The sequence below is a fragment of the Trachypithecus francoisi genome, unplaced genomic scaffold, assembly GCF_009764315.1.
Source record: "Trachypithecus francoisi isolate TF-2019V2 unplaced genomic scaffold, Tfra_2.0 Lachesis_group19, whole genome shotgun sequence".
Taxonomy (NCBI): domain Eukaryota; kingdom Metazoa; phylum Chordata; class Mammalia; order Primates; family Cercopithecidae; genus Trachypithecus; species Trachypithecus francoisi.
Window position 1 is genome coordinate 41,013,581 of NW_022681464.1, and position 24,145 is coordinate 41,037,725.

Consider the following 24,145-nt stretch of genomic DNA (forward strand, 5'->3'; position numbering starts at 1 on the left):
CATCAATAACCAGGGTCTGTCCTAGCAAACCTACATGAGCCATGCTCTGGAGGGGAGAAGGGGGCAGGCTTGCATTCAGCCACGGAATTCCCCATCAATTGCACATGTGGATGCCTGCTACCCTCTGCCCCTGCACTCTGAAGATGGGCTAATATCCCACTAGTAGGTACTTGATGACTTACTTGTGACTGCTGAGAGCTCCCTGATTTGCAAGGCTTTCTGTTCAGTGGTAGAGTTGCGTGTGGCTCATGGAATCTGCAGGATATTTTCTGACATGAATTCCATGTGGGGCAGACAGACTGGTGTAAATCATTCCCCTACAAGCCTCAGACTGTTGGAGGAACATGCATACAAATGTCTGCAAACATCACACTCAGAGAAAGCCTCACCACAATTTTTGCAGTTGAAAAAGGCAATAAAAATTGTTTTTCTTATAAAAACACTATTTTAAGGATAAAATGTTTTGTAGCTCCTATTCCACACTCACACAGTAACCAGCCAGAGTGCCAGGAGAACATCTACATCACCAACAGCTCCACTGATATCTGCTTCCCCACAACTCCATGAAACAGCCTAATTTGTTCCTATCTAGAGTTCCTCTTAAACACAACCCTACGATCTTAACTTGACTCTGAATGCACATAATTCTTCCTCTTAAAATTTGGGGCTTCAGTTCAAATTCTGAATTGAATATTCATTCACTAGAAAAGTCACATCATTTATGAAACCTACTTGCTCCCATGGGGCTATCTATCCAAAACAAAATGTCCAAAGCCTTTTAACTATAAAACTCTGATCCCCTTCTCAGTGTGAAAAATGCTCAAAGAGGGGCTGAGAGACTTAAATGCAGAGCCTGAATATTCTGAACATCTTACTGTCTCAGTAATAAGCCTAAGGGTGTCCCAGTGCGGCTGGAGAAGTAGGAGGAAGCCACAACCATGTTGTTTGAGACCCTGGATTCAGCTGTGCCTGTAGCCAGACCCATGTCCTCCTATTCAGGGAGCCAGCAAACTAGGGTCCTTTCCTTTTCAGACCAGGTCAGTCCTGGATTTCTCTTACTTGCAACAGAAGAACCTTGACAGATATTCCTTAAACAATTCCTCCACGACCTGAAGTTCCGTCCAAAAGGCAAGGCCAAGCAGGGCCCTGAACAGCTTACAGATAAAACTAGAAAAGTGGTCCTAAGCCAGATAGCTATGGTAATTGGTGCTAAAAACTCTCAAGTTTCAACTATTCTTTTTTTAAAAAATCTTTTATTTTAAGTTCTGGGGTACATGTGCAGGATGTGCCGGTTTATTACACAAGTAAACATGTGCCATGGTGGTTTGCTGCGCCTGCCAATCCCTCACGTAGGTATTAAGCCTAGCATGCATTAGCTGTTTTTCCCAATGCAATCCCTCCCCCCATCCAACCCCCGACAGGCCCCAGTGTGTGCTGTTCCCCTCCCTGTGTCCATGTGTTCTCATTGTTCAGCTCCCACGTTTAAGTGAGAACATGCAGTGTTTGGTTTTCTGTTCCTGCATTAGTTTGCTGAGGATAATGGCTTCCAGCTCCATCTACGTACCCATAAAGGACATGATCTTGTTCCTCTTTATGGCTGCATAGTATTCCATGGTATATATGTACCACATTTTCTTTTTCCAGTCTATTATTGATGGGCATTTGGCTTGATTCCATGTCCTTGCTACTGTGAATAGTGCTGCAATGAACATATGCGTGCATGTGTCTTTGTGATAGAATAATTTGTATTCCTTTGGGTATATATCCCAGTCTTGACTATGCTAACCAAGCCCCTACTTGGTTCTAGGTACAGCTTGCCTTTTGGCAACACTGGCCTTCCTGGGGCAGCCTTCGTCTGTGTAGCTGCAGACTGTGATTCCATCATCCACCTTGTCCTGGTGACCCAGACTTCCACTTAGCCAAGGTTCCTGCCACACCCAGATGTCTACAGGTACAAACTCATTTGCTGTCACTGCTGCTCTCAGAAGTGTTTGAAGGAAGTAACGCGAAGCTTTGACACTGTCGAGCCCACAGCCCAGAAGCATCTGTTAGGTTAAGTGGTTCAGGCCAGAGGAACTGGGGCTGGGGTGGCGCATCTTCTCTCCCTTCTCCACTCATCCGCTTTCAGTGCCTCTTCATTCAGCCTGTTTCTTTGACCCCCCTCTGCCTTTCTTGATGCCACTGTGATTGCCTAAGCTAATTTAAATATTGCTTTCATCTTCCTTCAGTCTCTCCTCGTGGGTATTTTACTGCTGATGAAAAATTTTCTTATTTATGGTCAACATACCTTCACAATGAAAATGTGAATAACACAACTTGAACACAGCATAATCCCTGCATCAATCTTATCTCAGGGCTGCAACCACTCACTCTCAATGGTAGTGAAGCAGCTATTTTAGATCCACTTGTCTGTTTCATTTCCCCACATGCTAATCTGATTTATTCCCTGTTTATAGTAAGATTCCTGATATTTATCAGAGAAAGAGAAAACACTACATTGAAACCCAGAAATTCTGCACCACTCTCAATATACTTCATTTATCCTCATCTTTAGTGGGATTTCATGCCTAAGGAAGTCTTTTGCCTCATTTCTGCATCTTGTACCATAGTCTGATACTGGCTGTATAACACATATTTTTAAAGAATAACCATGGATCTGAAGACGTTAGTTTCTAGTGTGTATTTTTCTTCATGTTCCTTCATCTTTTTCTCCATTCCAGGCCACCTGCTTTGAGTTTCAACTAAATCAATCCCCCAGAAAACATCAATTTCAAAATTCTACAAATCAGTCCAAAATGATGAGAAAAAATGACCATGTGTCATAAGAAGTATTAAATGAAGATCTCTCAGCCTATTCAAAGGGGACAGTGTAATCACTGTCTAACTGACAAGGAATTTAAATGTTGACAGTGATAGGCTAGATAGTAGTACTAGAGAATAGTTATTAAACTACTGAACCTCAGACATGTTCTCTTAGTCTGATGAGGTAGCATCTATTTATTATGATGTTCACAATCCTGAAAATATATTTTAGGGTAGAAATAGAAAGGCCAATTTAAATATTTAGACAATTTTCAAGCTTGGGAATTAATCACTACGTAATTACTGATTTTTCAAATGTTTAACCAGTTTCTCCCCACTCATTTAAATTACATTTTTTATTTCTAAAGAGGGAAAAATCTGTTAAGCTTTTTAAGCTTATGATGTTCACTAGTGATGTTAAAGAGATAGCAAATAGTTGACCTAAAGACATAAGTTGACAGAGAAGACAAATGAGTAAACTATGGCTAACCCCAAATCCAACACAGCATCAGCTTCCTCGGAGGAGGTAATCAGCCCCCTCATGCCTCCATGGAGCTTCTTAAGGTGGATGTGCACTGGCCACTATTTCTACTTGCAACTGAACACCCTAAAGCTACACCGTCTGATGTAACAGCCACTGCCCATAGGTGGCTATTTCCATTTAAATTCATTAAACTCAACTGAAATGAAAACTCCAGGTCCTCAGTCACACTAGCCACATTTCAAGTGCCCAGCAGTCACATGCGGCAAGTGGCCAGTGCATTGGAGAGAACAGGGAGATGCCACGTCTGTCACTGCAGGAAGTTCTGCTAGACAGCACTGGCCTAGGCAATGGGATTACTGTACAGAGACCAGCAGTAGTACATATAAGTAGAATTTGCTGCCTGGACAAGTGGGTTAAAAGCTAAAAGCTAAGATCCTAAGCCCTATTGCCATGAGATGGGAAGAAAGGCAGGAAGCAGCTATGCTATCCACAGCTCTGGGCAGAATGGGAAATCTGAAGGATAAGGAAAAAGACGGGTTTGGGGGTCAGAAAGGGACCTTTATGACCTTGTTCTTGAATAAAAGTAGTTCATGGAGGCAACTGAAATGAAAAAACTCAAATGAGCTTAAACAGAGAGGAGTACTGTTGTAACACCAAATTTGCTTATAGGTGACAGCAGAGAATTACAAAAAATGACCAGAGTAACGTATAAATCTCTGGGCTCTCACTGCAATACCCAGGGCCCAAGGGCAGTGAAAGAGCTTTGGAAGTGTCCTACAGGAAGCTGTCAGGCAGGACATGCAGGAATGCCAGCACAGTGATGGACAACACCTCCGGAAGGAGGAAGCTGCCAGCAGAAGCCACCGATGGAAGCTCAATGACAACTAGGGGTGGTAAAGAAGACAGGTTAAGGGGTATATTAACAGAGGCCACTACTGCCAATTTCCTGAAGGCAGCAGCAAAGCACAGGGGTGCAAACCTGTCTCTTCATTTCGGAATCTTAGGTGCAAATGAGAAATAATCACTGTGGAACACAGTGAATAGGAAGATGCAATAATATTTTGTATATCAATTTGGGGCTTGGGGATTTTCCATTTATTAAAATACACCATGCTCATGCACTGATAAGCATGCACTGGAGTCACTGTGGGCACACGCTGTAGGAGGAACTCTCCTAGCTGGCCAGGAAGGAGAGAGATTAACTTGGTTCTCTAGATGCTTTAAGCCAAGTGAAGTAGGCCACACTCAAAAAACAATCTGAATCCTTCATGCTACTGGCAGTTTTTGCCATTAGAGTTACATTTATTTTAAGAGAAGGAGGTTATTATTACTGGAAAATCACCAGCAAACATTATTTTTAGAGAAGGAGGTTATTATTACTGGAAAATCACTAGCAAACAATACTGTTCAGAATTCCAGCCATTTATTATCCATTATCTATCCATTACTACTCCACAGTCCCACTGTTTGTCATATGTTATTAGTATAATGGCCTCATAACGGGCTATGCTTCTTTGACACTATTACAATTCTGCCATGGTTCACTCTGTCAGTATTTCAAGGGAGGAAGCATCATATAAAATGAAATAATACATGATTTAAATTATTCAAATATTATGTAATTCTCAGCCATGCTTAAAGTAAGCATATTGCTTCTTAAAGGTATATTCATAATACAGAAACACCAATGAATCAAATTTTCTATGTGATGTTAGAAATAGCTCCTCTTTTAAGGAATATGTAGAGAGTGTTTAATGCCAATGGCTAATGCACATTTGTTTTGCATAAGGAATAAATAATCCTTAATAAACAGTAATTTGCACCAATAAATAACCTATCAGTACACTCTTATTTGCAATTCATATTCATTCTTTTCTTCATTCATTTGGCAAATATTTATTGAGTACCCATAAAATACCAGGTGCTGTTCCATAGGCACTAGGGATATCAAGGGTACTTGGGTAATCAAGGGATAAAAATGCTCCTTCCACTAACTTACATTCTAGAGGCGAAACAAAGTATAAATAAACAAAACCAATATATAATCTAATGTCAGATAACCATAAATGCCTATGATGAAAACTAAATTCATGTAAGAAGACAGTGAATTGCTTCAGTAGCAGCAGGAATAATTCTCCCACTGCAACAAGTAGAAACTCCAAGTGTACATGTTCAGACATGGATTAAGAGGTGGGCTTGGTCATGGGAATATCAGCAATTTTACCACGAGTTTCTCTTTTCCCAGTGAATGAGAGGGAAGATCATGAGAAGAGAATGAGGAAAAGGCTGTGAGGAGCGAGGGTGTGTGAAACGGTTCTCTTGGAGAATGAGAACATGAAGTGATCAGGAAAATGGAGTAGAATGCCACAAATGGACTTAGGGTTCTCTTGGACATTTGTGGAGATAAATTTGAAGACAACTCTCTCAAAATGGCTCTTCGTGTTTCTCCAGCCACAAGATTAAATTTTGGCTCACTCGGAAATTTATAATCAGGCAATTATGTGAGAAGAGACAAAAATTACATTCCCAGTGAAGTGAGGGATTACAGAGAGACTCAAAGAGAAGGAAAAGACAACCAACTGGGAAAGAAAAATGCAAGTTTATATTCAACACGATAGAGTGTGCAATAACCTGACTTAATCATTACACATTCTATGCTTGAGACAAAATTTCACATAAAATTGCACCCCATAAATATGTATAAATATTGCATAAATATAAATACCCCATAAATATGTACAAAATTGCACCCCATAAATATGTACAAATATAATGTATCCCCAAAAAGTGTGGAATAAGACAGTGTTAAATTAGGTTTAGTCTAAAGCTGCCTCCTTACATATTTTGTGTTCAGCCTAAAGGTTTCTCTGTACACAGTGAAGTGCAACTAATTGGATATGTAAATAGACTGTAATCTACTCTTGTGCTAGTCACCAACTTTCAGCCAGTCAAAGGCAGACAACTATTCACATCACATTCAAATAAGGCAAATGCAGAGCTGCAACCAATCCAGCTGTTTGTGTACCTCCCTTCCATTTTCTGCATATCACTTTCCATTTTCTGTCCATAAATCATCTCCGACCATGTGACAGCCCAGAGTCACCCTGAACCTCTTCCGGTTCTAGGGCTACCCGATTTGTTAATCGTTCTTAGTTCAAGTAAACTCTGTTAAATTTGTTTAAAGTTTGTCTTTGAACATCAGGTTGGAGGAGTAAGTTAGGACTTGACTTTGCAGGATCTAGTAGGACACCCTGAAGAGCTGATTCTTTTTTACCTAGATGCAGTGGGACATCATGGAAGGATGTATGCAAGGGAGTCATGTGGTCCAGTTCATATGTTTAAGATCACTTTGGCATCTTTGGGTCACGAAGATTGAGAGGGTCTGCAGCAGGTGCAGAGAAACAAGCTAGGAGGTGACTGCAGTGGTCCAGGTGAGAGATGCAGCTGGCTTTCACTAGGGTGACAGTCAGGGGGACTGCAGTCATAGGAATGGAGAGAGGTAAGGAGACTAGGAATATATTGTCTGGAGTTTGTGTCCATAGACTATGGTGGTTGACCATGTGTAGGAACTCTGAGATGGGTAGACTGTAAGAATGACTCCCAGGTTTCTGTTTTAAGCAATTTGGTAGATCAGGCTACCGTTTACTAAGTTGAGGATGCCTAGGGAAGAAAAAGGTGTGTGTATTGAGGAGCTCGGTCCAGGAAAAATTAACACAGACACACAAAAGATGTCAAAAGTACCAGTTACATACCTAACCCTGGAGCTCTGGGAGAGGTCACAGCGGTAGATACAAGTTTTAAAGTTATTGGCAAATATAAAGTGCTGAAAACCAAGGGAATGGATGGCCTCACTTAGAGAGAGAGAACTGAGCAGACATTCTCAGCCCAGGCATGTATTCACACCACCTGGGAGAGCTGTACTAAGTGCTGGTGCCTGGTGGGTACTTCGTGCAGTCAGGCTTGAGTACACAGCATAGAGAAGAAACAGCAAAAGGCCCAGGACCAATGCCTTGGCCAGCGCCAGTCTTCAGAGGTTAAGAAAAGCAGAGAAGTCAACAAGAGGACTCAAAAGGAACAACGAGGTTGAAGAAAACAAGTAAACATACTGGCACAGAATCTATGATAGTAACTACTACCCCCAGATCCCCCCAAGAAAACAGGCTAGATAGGGAAATGCTGATGAGGTGGGAGAGCGGACTCCTCCCACATCATCCATCACATTAAGAATTCAAAGACTATGAGCCAGACTCCCAGCTCTCTAACACAGAGTCTCACATTCCGGCCCAAAGCAAGGAGTGTACATTTCAAGCTTACCTGAAGTTTATTCCAAAATTAGGGTGTAATTAGCTCATAAAGTTGACTAGACTTCCTTAACTTACAACACTGTTGAGGTGGAAGGGCTTTCCAGAGCCCTTATAACAGTGTTGAGTCAGGAGGGCCTGATGTCTGCTGAATTCAGAGCCAAAAGAAGCCACTCATACCTAACTCACTGTGGAGGGCGGCAAACACCTTCCACCCTCTTTGGTTCACGTGGAGAAAGGTATCACAAACCAGGGCAAAGAACAGTCACTCCAACCGGTCCTAGGAGCAAACAGGTATTCCTTGCTCCTGTTTAAGAACAGGGATTGCAAACTTCAGTGCACATACAAACCAGGTGGGATCTCGGTAAAATGCAGACTCTGATTCCAGGGGTCTGGGGTGCTGCCCCAGATTCTACGTTTCTAACCAGCTCCCAGGTGATGCAGACACTACACTCTGCTGATCTTGACTGGGAAGTCTCTAGAGAGCCCTACCTGTACCAAGCCTTTCCAGATGGAGTCCCAGGCTGGAGAAGTTGGGAATGAGTCTTTACCAAGTGGCAGGAGGAAAAGAAAAAGCTCTGTGGCTCCTGCTTGGGCTAGGGCCACTGCCCCTTCTCCCACAGCTGAGCCCTGATGGCTTCGACAGCTGTGTAACTCCTCATGATTCCTCTGGTCACAATCCAAATAAAAATCTTGCATAGACCACCTGTCCAAGGGGTTTTCAATAGCTTTAAAAGAAAAAAAACATATATGTGCATCCATATATACACGCATGTATACACAGATTTACATTAAAACGAATTAAATGCAGAGTCTCTTTTGTCTCTACATGATAGTAAATAAAAGCATTTGGTGTTTGGAAATGCAAATAAAACAAGGCATGTTATATACTTTTTCTAAGAGGAGAAAAACCGTTCTTGAGAAGCCATCTGCCCCTCAGCACAATGCTCCCTGCATTTGGAATGGCTTTTACAGTACTTGAGGGTTTGTGCCTTGCACTATCCCACTGAACTGTCGCACTATCCTCTCTCTCCAGGTAGATGGTGAGGGCAGGTTCCAGGTATGCATCATATCTGCAGGGCCCACAGCTCCTGAGATGGTCTCTTTCTTCTACCTTAGCAGTGTTCAGTCAATGAAAGCTGTTGATTACACAGTAGACCTCATCTCTTCTACTTCTTTTTCCTGAATATCTTACTTTTATGTAAAACAATTGCATAAGGCAGAATAACAGGCTCCCAAAGATGGCGAAATTCTAATCCTTGAAACCTGTGAATAGGTCCCTTTATATGGCAAGGCGAATTTTGTGAGAGTGGTCAAGTTAAGGATCTTGAGATGGAGGATTGTCCTGGATTATTCAGTGAACTCAAAGAAATTACAACAGTGCTTAGAAGAGCAAAATAGGAGTGTCCGAGGCAGAGGTTTGAAGGTGCTATGCTGCTGGCTTTGAATAGGGATGGAGAGAGGTACCAGAAGCCAAGGAGTAAAGGTGGCCTCTAGAAGGTAGAAAAGACAAGGAAATAGATTCTTCTCCAGAGCTTCCAGAAGGAACCAGCCTTGTAGACACCTTCATTTTAACCCAGTGATACTTCTGACCTAGAGAAATGTAACATACTGTTTTTTATTTTATTTGTTCTGGTTTTTTATTTTATTTTATTTTATTTTACTTTAAGTTCTGGGATACATGTATAGAACATGCAGGTTTGTCACATAGGTATACATGTGCCGTGGTGGTTTGCTGCACCTATCAACCTGTCCCCACTACATCTGTAGTAACTTGTTAAAGTAGTAATAGGAAACTAGAACAACTACATTCTGGAAATACATTAATCTTGTATAAAAATCTACTCATCCTCTTCTCAAAGAAAACTCTCCTTTCCCTGAGTCCATCATCCTTTCTTATATCACAAGAAATGGCATAGATTTTGGAAGGAGTCGGGGGGAGAATGTGGTCACCATCTTGCTTAGTTAGTCCATTATTCACTTATTTATTTTTGAAAGATATTCTTCCAGCGGTTAAAAATAGAGTGCCTACAAAGCAGGATGTGAGGAAAAGAGACGGTGTTTGGCATAATTAGCTAAGTATCAGTATTAGTAAGGGCATTTGGAATGTCAGAACCACAGCTGGTCAGAAATAGTACACTTCTGTTCAGGAAAACGGCAGAGAATGTGTATGTCTCCTCCAGAGCTAAGACAAATCCCACAGATTCTTGTTTGCTCTGAAGGAATAGAGTGAGTACATACTGCACATGCTGACTGAAGGTCTGGGAAATGAGGGGGCTTCATTATCACAGCAGGTCAGAGGTCTTACTTACACTTGTTGAGCAAATATAAAGCTTTGAATGAAGGACCAAGGGTACGCAGAACGAAGAGCCTGCTTTATCAAGAACTGTTAGTCTAAAATGAGGTCCTTACTCAAAGGCCCATTAACCCTTGAAACACAAATATAATCCTGTATTTGTGTACAAGTATATGTGCATTTTGCATGGGAGCTATCTGTAGCATCCCTCAGACACTCCAAGAAATGCATATCCCTAAAAGAGAAGAGTTCAGAACAACTAGTGCTACATCATCATCTTTTATTTAAGAAGTTTCTGCACAGTGTTGTGCATAGAGAACTGTGAAACATTCTGTTTCTATCCTATCTAGCTCATCACTAAGCTGATGGCTCTAGCCAAACAATCATGTCAGGATCTCATCAGATCTCACAGGTCAGGCTGGTAAGATGGGCACAGGGTGGGGAAGTTATCCGAGGAGCCCTAGCACAGGCTCCAATTCATCTCCAAGGCCACGTGTTTCGGCGGTGCTGCCAGGCATGTGTCTCCGTTCTTGGTACACTGACTTTCATAAAAATATGAAAGGTAAATCCCTGCTACAGTTCTTGGAGAATACAAATATAGTGAGAGACTATACATCCTTTCAGGGGCTTGGCTACTTTCACACTGAAAACCGAATAAATAGAGGGTTATCGATTGATAGGAGAAAAAAATATATATTTCTTTTAAATCTAGAAGCTGTTGATTACATGGTAGCCCGCATTTCTTCTACCTTTTTGTTACTTAATAGCTAAAATTTATCTAAAACTAGACTGAAAATTACATATAGATGTGATTTGGTCCAAAAATAAAATATTGGAAAAAATAATACAAGGATACAAAACTACTTATACTAAAGGTAACAACTAAATAAACTCATCTAATAGTCTAACCAATACAGTATCGCTTAAGACAGGGGTTGGCAGATTACAGCCCACAGGCCAAAAAGACCCCTATTACCACCTGTTTTTGTGCGTCCCATGAGCGAAAAATGGTGTTGACATTTCCAAATGGCTGGGGAAAAAGTCAAGAGAAGATTATTTCATGACATGTGAAAACTATGTGGGATGCAAATTTCAGAGTCATTTATTTGTTTATATATTGTCTCTGGCTGTTTTTGTGATGGACAGTGGAGTTGAGCAGTTACCGCAGAGACCACATGGCCCACAAAGCCTGAAATATTTACTCTCTGGCTCCTTACAGAAAAGGCACTGCCACCTGGTTTAACAGCTCAGGCTGAAGAACCAGGCTGACTGGTTCCCACTTGGCTCTACCACTTATAAGCTGTGCAACCTTGGCCAAGTCCCTCAAGCTTTCTGTGCCTATTTCCTCACATGTGCTACTTTACTGGGTTGCTGTGAAGAATAAAAGAGTAAGAATGGGAAGCAGGGCACAGCAGCATAGGGGTTTGAGCGAGCCAGCTCTAGTGCTGCCACTGCTGTTCTTCGTTTTACCTGGAATTCACTGAGGCACGTTCACCTGGCTGAGCACTCTCCCTGCTTCAACTTTTCTGGAATTCATGGCTGACACTAATTTATAGTTTTACCTACTCAAGAAATTATCTTTTCATTGATGGGTCATAACACTTCTGAAATTGTCCCAGTCTCCTTCCCAGATGAAGACAGCTATCAATCACTGTGACACTGTGATGACCATTAATTATAAGCTTAGATCAAAGGACAGTTGTTTTCAATGTTGGTAGCTTGTTCTATCCTCATATTTCAAAGCCCTTGTTAAAAATGCATCCCAGGCCAGGTGCGATGTCTCACGCCTATAATCCCAGAACTTTGGGAGGCCGAGGCAGGCGGATCCCTTGAGCTCAGGAGTTCAAGAGCAGCCTGGGCAACATGGCAAAACCCCATCTCTGCAAAGAAAAACAAATCACAAAACTTAGCCAAGTGTGATGGCGCACACTGTAGTCTCAGCTACTAGGGAGGCTGAGGTGTAAGAATTGTGTGAGCCCATGGAGGTCAAGGCTGCAGCAGGCCATGGTCGTGCCACCAAACTTCAGCCTAGGCAACAGAACGAGACCCTGTCTAAAAAAAAAATGCATGTCAGTTAGATAGAGGTCAGGTGGCTTCCTTCTGGAAGCACAAGCGACCCTCAGTAAAGTGAACATCACTGACTCATATCTGGACTTTTGCTTTGCATTAATACTCCTGCAGGTCTTTCTCAAACAAGAGCTTTTGAACTTATTGGTCTGACATAAAATCCAAAATAGTTTCTAGTCATATAATTAGATAGCCATAACAATTCCTCTTGGTCATGATGCTCTAATTTCATTGTGAAATGCCACAAATATGTCCAGTTAATGCATTAAATAGGAAAAGACTTGTTGAAGGACTCAATTTATTAATGATTCAGTAGAACTTCTTAAAACATCAATTTGAAATTCATTTATAATTCATTTCACAGCTTAGCTGCACTTCCCACAGGGCAAATATTTATCAAATATTACTCTGTTTTAAGTCCTTCCTTTACATTTATTTGTAGAATACTTTTTCCCACAAATAATGGCTAAACTTCCTAAAAGCATCCATCCATCTACTGTAATTTAATGTGCATTTTCTAACAAGGTGACAGTAATGGGCTTTCAGATATAACAGCACACACTGTACAATCAAACAAAAGAATAACCATTAAACATAATAGCTGGCTATAAATTGAACAAGATACACTGAGTACATCATAAATATTTATTAGAGAGCAACTATCATAATTAATAAACTAGTATCTTAAAACCCTGCCATGGCAAGAAAAACTTCACCACTCACCTGCCAATGAACCACACATCACCAAATGAGTATTTTCAGTATGAAAATCAGAAAATCTGGCCTGACTAGTTTAAGTGGATTTATGAGGGTGAGCGAGTAGAGGATCTTGGATGAGGCTGTTCATGGTCCTATCCCCCAGCACTGACCAGGTATGGTCTCTAATTCTAATGGCTTATTGCAGCTACAGGGCAATTGCTAAAACGTACAGAATACTGGTTTCGGATTAGAAACATGGATATCCTTGAAATCTTCATCAGATTGCTTAAGTTCTCCATGTAAACCACACAGCAAAAATAACATCTACTTAAAAGAGTTGATGCGAAGCCAAAAATATGATACATAACATACTTGCTAAGGGCCCACTCTACTATTACTACTTCTATTACTTCTGATACTTGCACCACTACATCCACTACTGTTACCACTTCTACTATTACAAACACTAGGCAAGTTATTTCATCCCAATTCTCTTAGCCGGGATACTATTAGCGAGCACATATAAATAATAATAATCTTGATTTCTTTAGACCCGAAGTCCATAAGGCCCACTAAACTAGCAAAAACAAACAAACAAAAAACCAAACCAAAACAAAAATCAGACAGTAACAAGTGGTGGTGAAGACGTGGAGAAATTGGAGTCCTCATATAATGCTAATGGGAAAGTAAAACAGTACAGCCACTTCAGAAAACATTTCGGCTTTTCCTCAAAATCTTAAATATAGAGTTACCATATGACCCAGCAATTCCACTCCTAGGTATATATCCAAAAGAAATGAAAATATATGTTCACACAAAAACATATGTAAATGTTTATCCCAGCAGTAATCAAAATAGCCCAAAATAAACAACCCAAATGTCCATCAACTGAGAAGGAGATAAACAAAATGTGGTGTATCCATACAATGGATATTATTCAGAAATAAAAGGAATGAAGTACTGATACTTCCTGCCATATGGATGAACCTTGAAAACATTATACCAGGTGAAAGAGGCCAATCAAAAGATCACATATTATAGTATTCTGTTTATATTAATTGCCCAGACTAGACAAATCCATAGACACTATGGGAAATAGATTGGTGACTACCAGGGGTTTGGTTGGGTAGAAGGAGGGTGGAATGAGGAGTAGCTGCTAATGGGTACAAGGTTGCTTTCTGGGGTGATGAAAATATTTAAACTTAGTGGTGATGGTTGTACAACTTTGTGAATATACTCAAGACCATTGAATTTTAAGGTATGTGAATTTATCTCAAAAAAGGTATAATAAAAATAGAACTAATAAAATACATAAGGCCAACCACATATTTGGGGAGTGGCAGAAGGAAATGAAGTCATCTTTAGTGGATCTGTCGTGCTCTGTCAAGAACTGCCAGTACCACACAGGACCCTCCAGGCAGGACAGGCAATGTGGACTTGGACACAAGTGACAAAGTGAGTGGGGTTGTGGGCAGTCACAACTCCTCATCCTACACATCTGCTCTCCCACTAGGAAGTGAGTTATTTAGGATAAAAATTAGAACACAAGAGTAGGAAGAGTAGGAATGCTATAAACTCTAGAGTTGAAAACATCTGTTTGAAAGCTGGGGTGTAAAGCCCTGTTCCCAAATGTACTATCTTGTGACCTTGAACCAGTTATTTAACCTCTGTGGGCTTCAGTTTCTTCATCTATATAATGGACCTTATTTCACATGGATGCAGGAGGATACAATTAACAAATGTAAAGCCCTCAGAATGGTGTCTGACAAAGACTAAGTGCCATCACCACCACAGGCATTGTTGAAAATGTAGTTGTTGAAGTTAGAACAGGCTGACTCTGCTCTCACCATCAAACACAGGCATGCAGCACAGTAACATCTGCTCCCATTAACATCCCCCACATAATTCCAATCAAATTTCCTGCTTTTTGAACCAACAAGGGTAGGCTTGTTCTTTGTCCATCTACTGATGACAATTGCTTCCATGAGGTCCCTTATACAGAAAATAAATACACCCAGGGAGGGCAGCACAGGGTACTTGCGCCAACTAATTACAGCAGCAGCTACTGCTAAAGTGCCTATAACATAAAGAGCCAGGTAGAGTTTCAGGAATTTTCCATACACGACCTCAATGAATTTTCACAACAAGCCTGTGAGGTAGGTATGGTTGATGCCATCACTTTACAGATAAGGAAAGTTCAAATATGTTGAGTAACTTCACAAGTTACCACACAGTCAAATAAGTCAGTGCTGGAATTTGAACCCAGATCAGTCTTGTCTGAGGGCATTTTCCAATACATGACTACTCCAGATGTCCAAGAGAAGAGTAGTTATGAAAATAATTGAAAACAAGAGAAGACTGCTTGTTGACCAACACAATCATTTGCGCATACTCAGACAACAGTCAGAGTGCCAAAGTACATTCAGTGCTATTCACTCCTCCACACCCTCCTTAATTCACTCACACGTACAATAAGCATCTATTATGTGCTGGGATCAAGATTGCCTTTGAAAAATATTGACTTTAAAAAGAAAAGTAGAGAATAACAGAACAATATGATCAACACATTAATTGAAGAATAGAGGAATGTACTGGGCAAAGCCAAGAGCAGGAAAACTTGCTCATAAACTGGCAACACATGATCAATCGATGCTACAGTAAATATCTTATGAACAATAAGAAAATAGTCTGTCAACTAAAAATCTAAGTCAGACTTGATGTGCTATTAAGATTGAGCTTATCTTAGAAATGCAATTTTTCTTTTTTTTTTTTTTTGAGATGGAGTCCAGCTCTGTCGCCCAGGCTGGAGTGCAGTGGCATGATCTCGGCTTACTACAACCTCTGCCTCCTGGGCTCAAGCAATTCTCCTGCCTCAGCCTCCCAAGCAGCTGGGATTACTGCTTGGGAGTATGGGTGGGTATGCCACCATACCCAGCTAATTTCTGTATTTTTAGTGGAGATGGAGTTTCACCATGTTGGCCAGGCTGGTCTGGAACTCCTGACCTCAGGTGATCCACCCGCCTCGGCCTCCCAAAATGCTGAGATTACAAGCGTGAGCCATTGTGCCTGAACTACTTTTAAAATGAAAGTTAATAATAAAATATCACTGAATTAACAAAGCAATTATGATATGCAAAAGTCATTTCCATTGAAAATGCCATAAGAGTAAACAGTAAAATGCCAGAAATAAATAAGAATTAAAGGAATATGCTTAAAATTAAACTTAAAACATTAATAAGAAGGTATATGGTAAAATACCTACGTTATTCCCAAATATTATTTAACATAGTTTTTGTTTTCATTCATCAGAAGAGTAAAGGACATTTCCAGTGTAAATTCTTTGGATAATCTATTGCCAAGCCGGACACTCATCTCTAAATTTTACTAAAATGTATGTACTGATTATTCTCTATAAATTGAATCAGATATTATTTTCAAATTACGCATACAGCAAGTAAAATTTCTTTTAAATTATAGCAAACCTAAATCTTTTAAGATAGTGGCTATTAAAATTAGTTGACTTCAATCTTTATTATTATGAAAAGAAAATATACGCGGTGGCTCAAGCCTGTAATCCCAGCACTTTGGGAGGCCGAGGCGGGTGGATCACGAGGTCAGGAGATCGAGACCCTCCTGGCTAACACGGTGAAACCCCGTCTCTACTAAAAATACAAAAAACTAGCCGGGCGCGGTGGCGGGCGCCTGTAGTCCCAGCTACTCGGAGGTTGAGGCGGGAGAATGGCGGGAACCCGGGAGGCAGAGCTTGCAGTGAGCCGAGATCGCACCACTGCACTCCAGCCTGGGCGACACAGCAAGACTCCGCTCTCAAAAAAAAAAAAAAAAAAAAAGAAAGAAAATATACTTGCATGGAAAATAATTTTTGAAGTGTAATATGTTGTAGAAAATTTAATAAATTCTACAGATGCTTTCAGCTCTCTGAGAAAAATAAAAGATAGTATAGAAATATTTTAATCAAATCCTTAATTCGAAATCTAACCTTTTGTTTTTAGTTACAGTGAATAAACTGTTTTTAATTTTTTGTTTGACAAAGAAAAGCAGGAAACAAAGATTTAATTCTTCTTGGCAAGCTGTTTAATGACAATGATTTCAAGAAAAATAGAATAATGCCAATAAAAAGAAGCTTAAAAAAAGAACTGACAGTAAAAGTCAAAACACCAAATCCAAACAGAAATGTATTAGAATATCTCTCAAAATCAGTCACGTCTCATCTACAGATTTTCCCCTGTACATACACATAGGCTGGGAATCTCTCCATCCAAAGACCTGTGACAAGAAATTAAGCCAGTTGGAGTTTTATTCTTCTGTTGTACCAAAAAATCAGAGCCTCTGTCGCCAGTGTAAGGTGTGAGTTACACCCTCTCCTTTTTTAGGGATTCTCTAGTCCCATCTGGGCCAGGGTCAATCTTCAAGGTCAAATCCAGAATGTTTTTCCCCCCAGAAAACTACTGTGCAGATGAATTAAAACATGAGGGAGGTTCATAGAACGGGAGGGTAGAGGAAAAATACTAATGTAGGAAAAATACTGATATAATAACATAGTAATTTAAAATATGTACCTTTACTCTTTGGTCATCAACATCTACAATCGTAGCAACACGAATTAACCTGGGGTTCCGTTTATCCACAACTTCAAGTTTCATATTTGGCAGAAAACCATGAGGCAACCTCTGTAAATGTCATAAGTACAAAAAAAAATGGGAAATTCAGTAATTCAGATCTCCTACTAATTTTTTCTAAAACACTATTGTTTCAGTTTTAGTAAGTTGATCTTTAATACAACTGGAATTTAGGTTTTTTGTTGTTGTTGTTGTTGTATGTTTGTTTGTTTTTGAGACAGAGTTCCACTCTTGCTATCCAGGCTGGAGTGCAGTGGTGCGATGTCAGCTCACTGCAACCTCCACCTTCTGAGTTCGAACGATTCTCCTACCTCAGCCTCCCGAGTAGCTGGGATTACAGGCATGCGCCACCACACCCAGCTAATTTTTGTATTATTAGTAGCGACAGGATTTCACCATGTTGGCCGGGCTGGTCTTGAACTCCTGACCTCAGGTGATCTGCCCACCTCGGCCTCCCAAAGTGCTGGGATTACAGGCGTGAGCCACCGTGCCTGGCCAGAATTTAGTTTTAAGTGCACATAGGACTGTATGCATATTATTTCATCTGATTCACAAAAACCTGTGAGAGAAAAAATAACTTTTTGGCCGTTTTAAAGACAGCTAAAAAGACAAAGACAGATTATATCATAAATTTGTTAATGATTACACTAAAGTTCAAAAACCATCTTATTACAGTTTCTATATTGGTTTAGATTTTTTCCTTCTTTCTGATATTAACCATATAATTTCAGAAACTATTAACTATCCTTATTGCCCAGTTTCAAAGTGTATGGCACAGAAGGCAAAATTATTTAATAAATACTCAGAAAGGATAAACATGACCCTTTAAAAATCTAAAATATGCTTAGATAAAAGCTGTGTGATTTCAGCTGTTAAACTGTTTTAAAATCATACTATGATACATTTTAAAGTCATAACCTATGCTTTTGTCATTTCATCTGTAACAAGAGACAGGTGATCTGTGTGATGGTTTACTTCAAGTCTTACATGGCTAGGAATCAAGAGTCTATAACCACAGACACACCAGGAGTCATAATCACAGAGGAAGAAAAAAGACACTGGACTTAACCAAATCATGGAAACTAAGGAAATTCAACTCTCAAAAATCAAACTCAAGAGCAACTCTGATAGTTTCTATAGGTTGGCAAAAAGTTTCACTTTGAAAACTATTACACATAAAAGTGTTCAACTGGTTTTATTGGAAATGAAAGTGTTTTGAATTTTTCAAGTCTAGAAATGGCAAAAGGAAAAAAACCCTACTAATATGTCAGTAAGAAACAGTCAAATCTTTCTGCAATATCTGGTGTGTTTCTCTTCAGCTTTTGTAGAACACATTTTCTTTGTAAGATGCATTATTACATCTACTAAATGGAGTATACTGACTATAATTAGGTCTTTCACCCCGAGACTCTTTCTGTTCTCCCCAACGTCACTGTCCTAAACAACAGAGGTAGAAGAGTTCAGCATTGTAGATGCCTAAGATACATCCCTGAGCTGAATCCACAATAACCCAGGACAGAGCCTGAAAGTTGCCTTCTTCGCTACTTTTCAGAATTTTATTTTCTTGTCATTTTCCTCTTGGAAAAGTCAAGCACAGTAAGCATTTTTGTTTGCTGAATCTTTGCTCTTCTTAAAACTCTTCCTTGTACTCCAGCACTTCCACTTTCCTGATTTTATTATATGGACATTTCCCCCCAAACCCAGTCAATTATAATCAGTTTTTTCAAAAAATGAAATATCATTTTGTTTCAAACCCCTCTTGATCTCTAGAAAACTTTCAGTAAATGAAATCATATGTAGAAGCCCAATATATAAAATTCTGATTAAAGACAAGTTGGGGAACTTAAAACACACAGAGAACTGAAAGGAAATAGAGTTTGAAGACCACTGGTTTAGGTTTAGGAAATAAGTATCTTTAACTGTACTACCTATGTACTTTATTTTAGAAATTAATTTATATTTAGTTCAATCCTAGAATAAATATGTAAGCACAAATTTGAACTTTAAAAATTAATATTCTAACAAGTGCTAAAAGAAAGGTTTTGCAGCTGGAAACCATCATTCTTAGCAAACTATCACAAGAAGAGAAAACCAAGCACCGCATGTTCTCACTCATAGGTGGGAACTGAACAATGAGATCACTTGGACTCGGGAAGGGGAACATCACACACTGGGGCCTATCATGGGGAGGGGGGAGGAGGGAGGGATTGCATTGGGGAGTTATACATGATATAAACGTCATGCACATGTACCCTAGAACTTAAAGTATAATAAAAAAAAAAAAAAAAAAAAAAAAAAAAAAGAAAAAAAAAAAAAAAAAAAAAAAAAACAAAAAAAAACAAAAAAAAACAAAAAAAGAAAGGTTTACCTCAAAATACATAAAATTATCCACAGAAAGTCTATGCATCTCACCTATTTTGTTATAGCATCGCGGACATTCAAACAGCCCCTGAGAGAGTGACACTGTGAAAATTCAGAGTTCTCACTCAACAGACTAATAGCACCAGAAATGTAAGGAATGGATCAGCAGCAGCTGATGAGGTGTTTTCAATTGTACCTCTGATTTACCATTTTTCAAGGAAGGAAACCATCATCTACATCCGTATATAGGAACAATAGCAAATGAGTCACCTACTTTGTATTTTTAACTAAAAGAAAAGCATACTGGTTATGAAATTACTACTTGAATTTAGAAAGAAAAAAACTAGAATAATTTTAAATTAGAATAATTTTAAACTGCCAAATGAAGGCATGACTCAATACAAACATTGTTTAAAGGTGAGAGTTTGTACCCATACAGAACTTACCATTTTAAAAACTTTGGCAGGAACTGCATTGGTTTGAGTAGCTTCCAGGTATTCTGTCCAGGAAAAATTTTCTGGATTGGGATAACCTGAAAATATATATATAAATACCAAAAGATTACTCATAGATATTCTGATTCCTATATACTACAAAACATTGTATGATATAACACCTAATGTTAATTGAATGCTCACCATTTAACAGGCCTGATGCTAAGAACTTCAGATACATTAATTCACTTAATCATAACCTCTTGAAGGCTAAGGCATACCTGCGTTCAAGCACTTCCTCAATGGTACTTTCATTCACTCAACAAGGTTAAGTGGGTTGGCCAAGGTCAAAGGCCATGTGAGTACCTGGCAGAGCCAGGTGACACCCAGGTTTCTGACTCCCAAGCTCCAACAAAAGCCTCCTTAGAAGTTTGAAAAAACTTACAAGCAACCATCTGACCTCAAACCATGAATTGGAAAAAGAAGACGCTGAAAATCTTTCAAATTTCTCTAATCATTCTATGTCTATTAAAGTTTTAGTCTCATTATTACATCTTTGTAATTACAGTCTCCTACAATTGCAATTACAAATATATATTGAACATGATATAAAGAACTCTGTTTATTTCAAAATTCCTTCTTGTTTCTCTTTATGTTTGTGTTCTTTCATTCCTGATTAAATTTGCTAGAGTTCTATATTGTATAGTTTTATTTATCTTTCCAAGCAATAAGTAGTTAGATGTAATCATCAGCTCTTTTTTCCTTCTTTTTTCTTTTCTAATTATATTGTTTACTGCTTTTACTCTTATTACTACCTCCCTCCTACTTTTCTTTGGTTTATTTTATATTTGTTTTGTCAAATTGAATTATAAACATAATTTATTTCATTTAAAAAAATAAGAGACAATGAATCTGCCACTATTGCCACTAAATTCAGGTTTAGACGGCGGGACACATTTTAAAAAAATATGTACTCTTCTCACTTTTTATTTTCTAAAAACCAGTTATAATTGCAATCTGTGTTGCCTCGATTTAATCCTTAAATATATATTTGAGATATTCCAAGTAATTTTCATATTTGTTTAAAATAGTAATACTAATATCTAGTTTACCACATTGTAGTTTCAGACTGTCACGTGATATATAGAATTCCTGCTTTTGAGGTTTGAGGATTTCTTTTTAGTGTAAAATAGAGTCAACAATTTTTTAAACAGAGTATATATATATTTTAAAGTATGGTACCATTTGCAGTAATACAATCTAGCTATATTATTCAAAAATCTGTTCTTTAAGCAGAAAGTCTGAAGCAATATGCTAAAGTCTCCAAAATAACTATTTTTTCTATAATTCTCCCATATTTCTGATCATTTTTCCTTCGTTTTTATGCTTTTTACTAAAAATATATTTAAAGAGGAGTACACGAATCAAGTGGATAGACTGAACATTTTTTAAAAAACTAACATACACGCCTAACCAGACACAGATCTAAGCCAGGACATTTCCAGAGCCCCAGGATCCCTTCCCTACCATCCTCCCTTTTAGGCACCACACCGCCCTCCTCAAAGAGAAATCCCTACCCTCGCTTCCAACCACAGAAATTTGTTTTCTTCTGTTTTTCCCTTTACATCAATGGAATCACACAGCACGTGCTCCTGGTGGTGAATGTATTTTGCTCAGCATTCTGAATGTGAGGGTCGGGTAGATGATTGCCTTCAGAACATTCATTTTCATTGTTGAATAACACTCCATTATGTTATTATTTTACAATTTATCTGTCTATTCTACTGATTGTGATCATTTGGGTGGTTTCCATTGAGAGCTATTATTAACAATGTTGCTATGAACATTCTAGTATATTATTTTTAGTGATAAGAAGTATACATTTATGTTGGAATTCATCCAGGATTAAAACTGCTAGATCATGGAGCACTTTTGCTTCGTATTTTGATGTTACATCATTCTGTACAGAAAATGTTTGGCATGAGTTGTACTTTCTATTTATTCTTAATATAGAGAAAATTTCCCTTTCCCTTTTGGATACATTTCTGTATTTTGTCTCAAATTATTTTCACTAAAAATTATCATGCCATCCTATTATTTTCTACTTGTGTTTGCTGACAATATTTTACCCATCGGTTTTACTTTTATATTATTTTGTTCCAGATATATCTATTTTAAACACTTTCTAAATGGATTTTTAAATTAATTTACATTTGTTTTCATCACTAGTTTTTTAAATCTAATTTCTGTAAACACGTTTTAAGCTGAATATTTTTAAGCTCTCCTAGGTTTCCTTTGCTTTCTGTCCTTTCCTTCATGAGCTATACTAGATATCTTATGTTTCAATAAGTATTTCTGCAGTTGCATTTACTTTTTCTTCTTCAAGAGATGAGGTTTCTCCAGGCTGCCCGGAATGGAATGCAGTGGCTATTCAGACACAGTCACAGAGAACTGCAGCCTCAAACTCCTGGGCTCATGTGGTTCTCCCACCTCAGCCTTCTGAGTAGCTGGGACTACAGGCACGTGATACCACACCCAACTCTGCATTAACTTTTAGAGCTGATATTTTTAAAAATCATCCAAATCCATTTATTACATTTTTAATCTCCACATTTTTGTGTAAATTTTGAACCATGCCCACACCCGGCCCCTTCCATGCTGGGCTTCCTCACCCAGGCACCTGAGGGGCACATATGGTTGGATGGAGCGAAAGGAAACCTGAGTGTAGGGGACTAAAAACTGAACGGGAGGTAAGTGAGAGAGACAGCACCTCGTCCTCTCCCAGCCTGGTAAAGAAACTCGGCATGCTACTGTGAGAGGCATTATCTTTCTTCCCCTTTTTGTGATAAACAAGTGAAAATTAAGGGCTGTGACCGCTTTAAATGGCTCTTAAACAACAATTGCATCTATGCCATTCTCAGAAATGAGCTATGTACATGCAAAAAAGGGAAAACATTGTACCTGTATATTCCCTGTTCAATGAACCCAAGGAGAGAAGAATGTCATATAGCCCAGGGAGACTTGCAAAAGCCACCTACTCCCCACTTTCTTCCTTCCGACCCCAGCCCTGAGGCCTGGTAGGCCTTGGGAAGCAAGAAGTAGGGCTGGAGGGGGAGTGGGAGAGTCCATGCACACAGCTGTGCAGCAATACCATGGAAGAAGCTTTTCAAAGATTTAAATTCCTACTTGAGACAAGAAAGAAATATAGGAGACCGCCCCATACAACAAGAATAGCCTTTAACTTCTTCACCCCTCTCAATGAAAACCCACCTCTAACTGGCTTCCTTTTATTGGTAAGCACTGTATTCACTTCATTAAGTCAGTTATTCCTCATCTAGTCCCTGTGAGGTACACTTTTTATCCACATTTTTTAGGTGAGAACTTGAACCTTGAGCAGCCTGCCAAGTGCTATACATTAGAAAGTGGAAGAAATGGGATCTCAACGATGACGCGTGGCTCCATCAACCTCGTACTTATCACTTCGTCCCGCTAAGATTGAAAACGCAGCGCATCTATGATCCAAGGCAGCACTTTTCAGGCCTCAGGACTGAGAGGCTGAGCTCCCCCTGGAGGCCAAGGCGTAGAACTGCAACAGAGAGGGCGGGACTACAGACAGCTGGATGGGATACTGGGCTATACTGTTTAAATTATTTATTCATGTCCCACCTCAATCCATGCCATTTTGAGTTAAAAACTTGCATGCTTTGGTTCAGCCACCCATGCCCATAGCCACAGCTTGGACCTCATTAGGTCCAAGCTGTGGCTGTGGGCAAATGAGGTCCAAGCTGTGGCTGTGGGCATGGGTAGCTGAACCAAAGCATGGAAAAAGTGTCACAGAAATTAAGATCAAGGAACTACCAAGCTACGGCGTCGGCCACTCAGCCCTGGATTTCCTCATGGTACCAGCAATTCTTCCGGTAAAACGGTAGATCTGGGTGACAAATATCTTCAGTTAATGATGAAGAATAATTAAAAATCATCTAGATGGTGGCAAAATTAGGGGTGAGATGTAGTGAAGCCGAACAGCCTGAGCCCTCAGGAAGAAGGGGTTTTTCCAAACAGCT

General features: G+C 39.4%; 1 protein-coding gene across 3 annotated transcripts in view; it reads right to left on the bottom strand.

The window, feature by feature from the left end:
- The window catches only part of L3MBTL4 (L3MBTL histone methyl-lysine binding protein 4), a 431,550-nt gene that overhangs the window by 223,180 nt on the left and 184,225 nt on the right, over positions 1-24,145 (bottom strand). For all 3 annotated transcript variants that reach the window (XM_033178287.1, XM_033178288.1, XM_033178289.1), the window contains 2 exons: positions 20,094-20,179; positions 17,227-17,337 (listed from right to left, as the gene is read on the bottom strand). In XM_033178287.1, the coding sequence (XP_033034178.1) occupies positions 17,227-17,337; positions 20,094-20,179 (197 nt within the window). The remainder of the gene's footprint in view (positions 1-17,226; positions 17,338-20,093; positions 20,180-24,145) is intronic.